The sequence below is a fragment of the Hylobates moloch genome, unplaced genomic scaffold (assembly GCF_009828535.3).
Source record: "Hylobates moloch isolate HMO894 unplaced genomic scaffold, HMol_V3 SCAFFOLD_19, whole genome shotgun sequence".
Lineage (NCBI taxonomy): Eukaryota > Metazoa > Chordata > Mammalia > Primates > Hylobatidae > Hylobates > Hylobates moloch.
Window position 1 is genome coordinate 427,927 of NW_026652294.1, and position 9,913 is coordinate 437,839.

A 9,913-nucleotide genomic window follows, 5' to 3' on the forward strand; every position below is an offset into this window, starting at 1 on the left:
TTTATGGCTGCATAGTATTCCATGGTGTATATGTGCCACATATATTTTTTTTTAACAGTCTGTGAAGAGATTCACAGAATATTACATTTAAAGACCTGTATTTACCTCCTCATCTCTCCTGTGTAACAAAATCTTAAACTACAAAGGAAAAGACAAGGAATGTCATTGCCCTTGGGACATTGGTAAAACTAATTGAACTTTGGAAATGGGAAAAGAAAAAAGAGGAAAAAAAATATATGGAGTATTTAGACCTACATGTGAAGGTGGGACAGGATCATTAAGAAGGTTCCAGCCAGGCGCGGTGGCTGATGCCTGTAATCCCAGCATTTTGGGAGGCTGAGGCAGGCGGATCACCAGGTCTGGAGATCGAGACCATCTTGGCTTTCGTCTCTACTAAAAATATATTAAAAAAAAATTAACTGGGCATGGTGGCTGGTGCCTGTAGTTCCAGCTAACTCGGGAGGCTGAGGCAGGAGCCAATGGCGTGAATCCAGGAGGTGGAGTTTGCAGTAAGCCAAGATCGTGCCACTGCACTCCAGCCTGGGCATCAGAGCGAGACTCCATCAAAACAAAACAAAACAAAAAATTCCAACCATGAAGACCCAGAAACAGTGTCAACCTATGACTGAGCTTCATCAGAATGACACAGAATCCTTCTCCATCCCCACCCCCAACTAGGCTCACAAGTGTTGAGTAATAGGTCAAAGCAATGTCTTCTGGGGGACTGAACAGAATTTGGAAGGAAACTTAAATGTGAGGATACAGCAGATATTGAGAAATACTGCTGAACCAGTCCAACCTGAAACAGAAAGTAATGCCAGATGAGCATGAAACTTATGGTTCCCTGGAAATAACTCTAAGAGGAAAAAGTCCCAAAACCAAATCAACTCCTGACTAGATTGATTCAACCTCCTCCCCCAAAACACACACATACAGCCTAGTAAAAGGGAACACAGGTGGGTTTTGCTTTCTATATTAGTCTACTCTACATAGTTCACTTTTTGAGTAAAACTTACCAGACATGTATAGAAACAGAAAAGATGCATAAAGGAAACACTGTTAAGAGACTAAGCAATAAATAAAGCCAGATTCAATGTGGCAGAGGTGTTGGAATTATCTTTCAAGTAGATCTTATGCGTACTGTTCTAGAAGCCCTTAGTAGGGTATAAAGCCCCTTTTTTTATTATACGTACATGACAAGAGTGTCATGTATCCTCTTATATAAAAGATATTTCCAATTAACATTCATCTCCACACTGGCAGTTGCATTTTTGACACTTTACAAATATTAGTCCACTGTCTTATACTTACATTTATGATTTATGATTGTGGAGCAGTCTGTTGGCATTCTATGAAGTGTTCCCTCACAATGAAACAGTTTATTTTGGCTGCTTTTAAGAGATTCTTCATCTTTGGTGGTGGTTTCAAACTTAAAATATCATAATGAATCACCCACCAAAGACAGAGAAATACTAAAAATCAGCCAAAATATATTGTTTTGCACACTCAAAACAAAGTAAATTTATGTTTTACACATCCAAAATGGGGATTGTTTGGCTTCCTGAATTCAATGATGTATTTGTTTACTCTGAAAAAATTATCAAACATTATATCCTTGAATATGTACTCTCCTCATCTTCTCCACTTAGCTCCACTTTGTGCTACAGTCAATCATACATTATGCTGTTTATAAAGGACATACGTGATACCCTCATCCTCCATATGTCACTGTTACTCTCCTAGTTTACCTCTATTTGTCTGTCTGTGAAGCCCTCATGACAGTTTTTTACATCTATTATCCAATTCACATTTTCTGCAGCTTCATTTAAGCTGCTAAGCAAAGTTTTCACTGAACAGCAAATTTTACTTATTTCACTTTTTATTAATATAAATTATAATTTTGGCCGGGCGCGGTGGCTTACGCCTGTAATCCCAGCACTTTGGGAGGCCGAGGGGGGCAGATCACGAGGTCAGGAGATCGAGACCATCCTGGCTAACACAGTGAAACCCCGTCTCTACTAAAAATACAAAAAATTAGCCGGGCGCCGTGGCGGGCGCCTGTAGTCCCAGCTACTCGGGAGGCTGAGGCAGGAGAATGACGTGAACCCGGGAGGCGGAGCTTGCAGTGAGCCGAGATGGCGCCACCGCAGTCCCGCCTGGGTCGCAAAAAAAAAAAATATATATATATATATATATATATATAAATTATAATTTTTATTCTTCAATGACTGGAAAATGTGAAAAAAGTCATGTATATATTTTATATATTTACATATGTATGTGTTATACAGACATACACAAAATTGCTATTGGTAACGGTGGTTTTCATAGGAGTCTACAGCTACTGGAGATTTCATTTTTCCTTAAAGATATTATATTTCCTTAAAAATATTGTCTTAAAGATATTCTATTTCTTAATTTATAATAAAGATAATTCTTATGCTTTTATTAAAAACATAAATTAATATGCTGGGTGCAGTGGCTCATGTCTGTAATTTCAGCTCTTTGAGAAAATGAGGCAAAACGATCACTTAAGCCTAGCAGTTTAAGGCTGCAGTGAGCTGTGATTCCACCACCACACTCCAGCCTGGGCTACAGAGCCAGAATATATATATATATATATATATGCATTGACAGTAATACATTAATACATTAAAACCTGAGATCAAGTCTTAAAAGCAACAGCAAAGTGCATTTCCAGTCCAGTTCAGTGACTATTAAAATTAAAGCCAACTGGCTGGGCGCAGTGGCTCACGCTTGTAATCCCAGCACTTTGGGAGGCCGAGGCGGGAGCATCACGAGGTCAGGAGATCGAGACCACGGTGAAACTCCGTGTCTACTAAAAATACAAAAAATTAGCCAGGCGTGGTGGCGGGCGCCTGTAGTCCCAGCTACTCAGAGAGGCTGAGGCAGGAGAATGGCGTGAACCTGGGAGGCGGAGCTTGCAGTGAGCTGAGATTGTGCCACTGCACTCCAGCCTGGGTGACAGAGCAAGACTCTGTCTCAAAAAAAAAAAAAAAAAAAAGAATTAAAGCCAACTTCAGGCAAAACATTTCCAAAAACATAAGATAAAAAAAAGAAAAAGGAGAAAAAATATTCCAGACTTTTGAAGACATTTATTAAAATCATAAATTGATGGTATCCTCTTTCCCATCTTTTGATGAGTAAAATATTAAAGTACTCCAAAAATTATCTACAAATTTCGTATTTGAGGGTTCATTTGTTGTAAACTCAGTGGTTCTTGATGAGGGAAAGTTTAAAGGGTGTTTATGGAGATTAGGCAAGGTGTTGAATCAATCATTTCCCCTCTTCTGGTGAAATCTAATCAAGAACCCTAATGGCTATCCCAAACTCCAAGAAATGTACAGCCTTCTCAAAATGAGTGTGATTTTTCAGAGATTCAATATAAAGAGGTACAAGGAGCCAAGCTCATTCTTCTCTGGGATACACAGAGTGGCTTTGGAACTGGCTGTGAAATTGTCTGAAAGCTACTACCACTGTATGGAGAGGCCCTGATCCCTGATCAGACTTTATATTATTACTTCTACAGCAAGTATCAGTGAGACCATAAGTATATTTCTAGGGTGAGAACACAGCTAACAGAGGAGGAGTTCCTGCTACTTTTCCAATCCAAAACAGACTGCCCTACGTTTAATTTTTCAACAAACTGAGCTTGTTTCTATGAAATGATGTCATTTGCTTAATTAGTAAAAATGTTTTTACTCTTATTTTGTTATCCTGTCTTCCTACATACTTGTGAACTACAGTGAAGATTAATTTTACTTGTATCATTTATGTATTCATTAGTTGTTCCTATGTATTCTAAGAACTCAGAAAATAGTTTTCAGATATCTTGCAATTTTATACTTGTTGTATATCCTAAATTTTATTGAGAATATTTTATTCCATATGTTGTGCATAAATGTATTACCTTCAATTCTAAAGGTGGCACATAAATATATGCACAAGACAAAATATTCTATAATATACAACTTAGGTAATATGTTGAATAATTTGAGGGTAATATTGTGTTTTAGAGTATACTAAATGCCTCTTTAGCATTTTTGGGTGAAATCTGATCAAATTTCACAATGTTCAATAAATAAATATTGCTTATTATTTAGAAATTATTTTGCAGTGCTGGCTTGTGATTGAGATTTTTTGAAATACTTTAAAGGAGAAAATTATGACATCAAAATGAAATAATGAGAGTAAAATCTCAGTGAAATACCGTTTCCTAAACCAATCACTTTTTTTCTTTTGTACTAAATCAATCTTTCCTAAACCAATCACAATGAGCATTAAGAATGGTTTTCAGAGTATTCAGGACGCATTGTCTAATGGTATAAATTGGTCCTAATTTCATACTCTTAAACCTCAAGCTTTTTGGAGTAAAGTCAAAACTCAACAAAATTGAGGTTTCTTTTCTTCTTTTCTTTCTTTTCTTTTCTTTACTCCTTCCTTCCTTCCTTCCTTCCTTCTTTTTCTTTCTTTTTTGTGACAGGTATTGTTTTATTGCCCAGGCTGAAGAGCAGTGGCTCAATTTCAGCTGACTGCAACCTCAGGGTTCAAGCAATTCTTCTGCCCAGTCCCCTGAGTGACTGGGATTACAAGCATGTGCCACTACTCCTGGCTGATTTTTGTATTTTTAGTAGAGATGGGGTTTCCCCATATTGGCCAGGCTGGTCTCCAACCTGATCTACCGGACTTGGCATCCCAAAGTGCTGGGATTACAGGTGTAAGCCACCATATCTGGCTTCTCTGAGGTTCATTTTTCTATGCAAAAGAAAAGGGTAGGATGTAGTGCCCTGTGTTATGCATGCATCTGACAATTTTACCTACAGATCTGAGAGCTCTCTTTGGGCCTCAGGTTCTATTTTTGTCTTATGCAAAATAAAGCCTATTCTACTCTAGACAGAAGTTTATCATTGAATCACAACCTGAGTCAAATTTTGCTTTAGTCTTTGTTTCTCCAGGGCATAAGATTAATAAGTTTGAATAATACCTTTCCTAATTTCCTTCCTTCAGGAAAATGGTCTCAGACATCACACAAGCCTTCCAGAAAGAACCCATCTGCCTCTTCTGTCTGAACTAATGTGTAGACCCCATTGCCACAGGCAGCAGCCCCAGCTTCTGTAGGCCCTGTCTCTGCCTTTCCTAGGAAGAAGCCAAAATTCCTACCTGCCGGGAACTGTCACAGCAAGAGGACTTCAAAACCAATATTCTTCTGAAGAATCTAGTGTCCATTGCCAGAAAAGCCAGTCTCTGGCAATTCCTGAGCCCTAATGAACAAATGTGTGGGATCCACAGAGAGACAAAGAAGATGTTTGAAGAGGTGGAAAAAGAGCCTGATTCATTTGCTGTGCTGGAACTCTCAGGAGCATGGGGCTCACAGACACTGTGCGGGGCAGCTAAGGAGCACTGGGTAAGTGATGGCTCTGAGAGCACTTTGAAAGCTGGAGGATGGCACAGGTAAAGAGATTAGGGGAAGATGAAGAGCATGATGATTAATCTGTTCTGTACTGGATGTCATGTGGTGCCTAGGTATCAATGATAAAATAATAAATATAATCTGAGTATACTTTCCTTCCTGGAGCTTACATTTCACTGAGGGAGTGATAAAGTTAGTAATCATTGTAATAATTTGACTACTTAATGTAATGTTCAAGGCACCGTAAAGAGATCAGTATCAGAAGAGTTTCTGGCTATCCAAACTACAAGTTAAAAAGTCTTTTCTATAAGAAACCTATTTACCAACACTGGAAATAATAGAATAAAACACGCTAGAATTAGCAAGGCATGGTGCAGTAGATTCCAATTCTGCTGCAAGATGCCACATTATCTGTAAATTAGCCCTGCCTATGATTTTCCTATTAAACTTGCTTCATTACATGTTGTGGTTCTACAGTCTGAGATCTTCCCAAATCTCTCTCATATCTCATCCCTTGATTTCTTTATCATTGGGAGTCTGAAACCTAAAACGATTTGCTTCTCTGATGTTCACATTCATAGTTCTTTTACAGGAGAAGATTATGAAGCAAATGAGATGTTTGTGGGCAAAAATTCAAGAAAACCAAAGAAATTTAAATGAGGAAAGCAGGAAAACCAACCAGTGGATTTTAAGTATTAGGCCTTTTCCCTCAGATTTAGCCTCAGACAGACATGCTAGAAATGTATCCACTTATCGGGCTGGGCGCGGTGGCTCACGCTTGTAATCCCAGCACTTTGGGAGGCCGAGGGGGGTGGATCACGAGGTCAGGAGATGGAGACCACGGTGAAACCCCGTCTCCACTAAAAAAAATTAGCCGGGCGTGGTGGCGGGCGCCTGTAGTCCCAGCTACTCGGAGAGGCTGAGGCAGGAGAATGGCGTGAACCCAGGAGGCAGAGCTTGCAGTGAGCCGAGATCGCGCAAGTGCACTCCAGCCTGGGCGACAGAGCGATACTCCGTTTCAAAAAAAAAAAAAAAAAAAAGAAATGTATCCACTTATCACTTGAATGGAAATCATCTTGGTTAGGATTTGAGGAAGATTTTTCTCATGGCTTCCAATCCTGAGGGTACAATGCAGCATTGATTACTGCTCAGAGAGAGTGGTCAGGCTATGGAGTAGGAAGACCTGGTACTAAAAACTAATTTAAAAACACAGAGATCGTAATACTGCAAAAAATTATTTGTGAATCAACCATAAATTCCAACGGCTCTCATGTAGGCTTTCAGGTATCAATGGATATATATTGAAGAAATGATCAATAATAACCTTTCTTCAGGTGTTTACAGAAGTCACATAATGAATGAAAGTTGTTTGAGGAAAGAATGAATTTGGCTTACAGTATTATTAGGAAACAATACAAATAAATGAAAGGAAGACAAGAATGATTTATTTCATGGTTCTGTCAAGTGGGAAGACACGAGCTTATGTACTTAGCTTATTGGTAGAATACATGAGTCAGGCTAGGCTCCGTGGTTCATGTCTGTAATCCCAATAATTTGGGAGGACCACTTGAGACCAGGAGTTTAAAACCAGCCTGGCCATCAACATAGTGAGACCCTGATCTTTATTATAAAGAAAAGATGAGGCCGGGCGCGGTGGCTCACGCTTGTAATCCCAGCACTTTGGGAGGCCGAGGCGGGCGCATCACGAGGTCAGGAGATCGAGACCACGATGAAACCCTGTCTCTACTAAAAATACAAAAAAAAATTAGCCGGGCGTGGTGGTGGGGCGCCTGTAGTCCCAGGTACTCGGAGAGGCTGAGGCAGGAGAATGGCGTGAACCCGGGAGGCGGAGCTTGCAGTGAGCCGGTGCCACTGCACTCCAGCCCGGGCGACAGAGCGAGACTCCATCTCAAAAAAAAAAAAAAAAAAAAAATGAAAGAGATAAAGAAAAGAAAATGAGTCAAAGTGAATGGAAGAGGTATAAGTGGAGGAGGATGAATTCAGAGTAAATATGTCATCTAGGAAATCCAGGTCCCTGCAGTGCTAGGTGTAGATACGGGCAGAGACGACCAGAGCTGAGTAGAGGAAGCTGCGTTCAGTTCCCCATGAGAAGTAAAACATTTAGAGAAACTTACAGAGGATGACAGAAAGATTTTACAGCAACTTAAGAAAGGCAAAAAGACAAAATGGATCAGAAAAAAAAAAAAAACACCTAAGAAAAATCTATAAGGAGCTGATAAAAATGTGCCATAAACTAGAGATGGAGCTGCTCCAGGAAAGAACCAATAATATGCCTAAAAAATTTTTGTAGTGTTTGAAGTTCATACCCTAGAACAAGCTTGTCCTACCCACGGTCCGTGGGCCACATACAGCCAAGGACGGCTTTGAATGTGGTCCAACACAAATTCCTAACCTTTCTTGAAACGTGATGAGATTTTTTTTTTTTTTTTTTGCCATTTTATTAAAGCTCATCAGCTATAGTTAATCTTAGTGTATTTCATGTGTGGACCAAGACAATTCTTTTTCTAATAAGGCCCAGGGAAGCCAAAAGATTGCACACTCCTGGCTTAGATGGTATTATTTATTCAACACCATAGATATGTGTGTGTGGGGGTACATATATATGTATATGTGTGTATACATATATATGTACCATATATATATATAACATATATATCATATATGTATCTCCTGCTTCTAAGAGGGAGGAACTTTTCCAAATAGAAATAACATAGATGAAACGTAATTCTTATCCTAACCATGAACAAGCAAGCTTTTTTGGAATTTTTGAGTGGATGTAATTTTATACTCCCCTTTATCAAACACTGACCACAGGAAATATTCCCCTCTAATAAGCTTCTTTTGTAGCTTTTTTCTGAAAAACTGGACAAATGTAATGTGGGAGTCAGACAGCACGTGTCACTAAGCTGAGAGCAGTGACATATGCAGGTGACAACTGCATGTGCTGGCAGCATTGTCCAGCAAAGGCTTCCTGTCTCTGAGGATGGACCCTCCCTCCTCATCTGGAGCAGCTCCGCGTCAGGCATGTGGCACGACTCCCACAGCTCTCTGTACATGTGTTTCATCCTTTCTAAATGTTGGGTCATTCTCACTTGACTGTCTTGTAATTGCTGGAAAAGCTCTTTTGCTTCTCTGTCTGGTGCCTGCAGATGCAGTTGCTTCTCCTCATCGAGAAATAGATGCATCTTTTGATATTGAATATTGATTATCACCTCATTAATGACACATAGTCCTGTGGAGACATTTGGTTAAAAGGATTACATCTTCTCACTCTCAACAGAAAACTTCAGATAATTATATGCTGGGTGTAATCAAGCAATTTATAAACTTTCTGCCTCACTCTTGCAAGGAGTCTTGAATATTTGTTATTTCTTTCTGTCCATCTTTTTCAATGTTCCTATTCTCTCTCTCTCTTTAAATCAAAACCTATATAAAGACTTCTAGTTTCCCTTCTTGAGACAGTTCTTCACAGTTCTTACTGAGTCAATTATTTCCTCTATTAATCTCCCTTTTAGGATTTTTCCATGTCTGATTTGCCTAAATGTTAAAAAACATTTAGCCATACACCATATTATGCAGATTGATTTTTCCTTTTACTATATTTTTACTCTATATACTATTTTATATACTATTCTATTTCTTTCCTTTTACTATGTTTTTACTCTATATACTATTTTCTATACTATTCTATTTCTTTCCTCTTCTCACACCCAATCTTGGTGAAATGTCTCATCTCCAGTGTCTGAAAAGGTTTATACCAACCTTCAGATTTGAACTAGAATACATATCATGCCATTTATCCAATAAACTAGAATTAATTTGATTAGCTTGTGGGGGCTTCTCTATTTGCAATTCCTATTATATCAATTATATCAAACCCCCTCTCTACTAAAAATGCAAGAAAAAAACTAGCCAGCGACAGAGGCAGACTCCTTTCAAAAAATAAATAAATAAATAAATAAACATAAAACTTCTGTTCTGAAGAAACTTAATCATCTATGTTAACACCCACCTACGCCCTATGAAATGCAATCAATTGGTAGAAAGGGGTGTGGTCTTCAGAGATTTATAAACGGACACTTCAGGAGCCAAGCTCATTCTTCTCCAGAGCCCACAGAGTAGCTTTGCAACTGGCTTTGGGGACTTCCGAAAGCTACCAGCACTGCACTGTGAGACTCTCATCCCTGAGCTGAATTCATCTGATTAGACAGCAAGCTTCGGCGAGAACATAGATATATTTCCGAGGTAAGTACACAATTTCCAGAATAGGAGCTACTATTAGGTTACAAACCAGAACAAAATTTGGGAACTTTAATTTACCTGCAAACTTCGATTATTTTTAGATGAAATGATCTCGCTTTCTGAGTTTTAAAAACGGCTCTATTTCTTTTTTAAAATTGTTTTAAACATAATCCATAGGTTTATGGATTAAACATGGGCCACCGTGTTCAGCTATTTATT

The 9,913-nt window shown here is 38.8% G+C and overlaps 1 protein-coding gene across 11 annotated transcripts in view; it reads left to right on the forward strand.

The window, feature by feature from the left end:
- The window catches only part of LOC116459268 (tripartite motif-containing protein 43-like), a 42,213-nt gene extending 32,389 nt beyond the window's left edge, over positions 1 to 9,824 (forward strand). For 6 of the 11 annotated variants that reach the window (XR_009210990.1, XR_009210989.1, XR_004245501.2 and 3 more), the window contains 2 exons: positions 5,029 to 5,425; positions 6,024 to 6,232. Coding sequence is in view for 3 of the 11 variants with exons in the window: in XM_032139609.2 (XP_031995500.1) it covers positions 5,162 to 5,425; positions 6,024 to 6,215 (456 nt within the window). In the remaining 8 variants the exon portion in view is untranslated. Of the gene's footprint in view, positions 1 to 5,028; positions 5,426 to 6,012; positions 6,233 to 9,560 lie in introns of those variants that run through there. The other 5 variants (XR_009210994.1, XR_009210995.1, XM_032139609.2 and 2 more) reach the window with 3 other exon arrangements.
- The last annotated feature ends 89 nt before the right edge of the window (positions 9,825 to 9,913 follow it).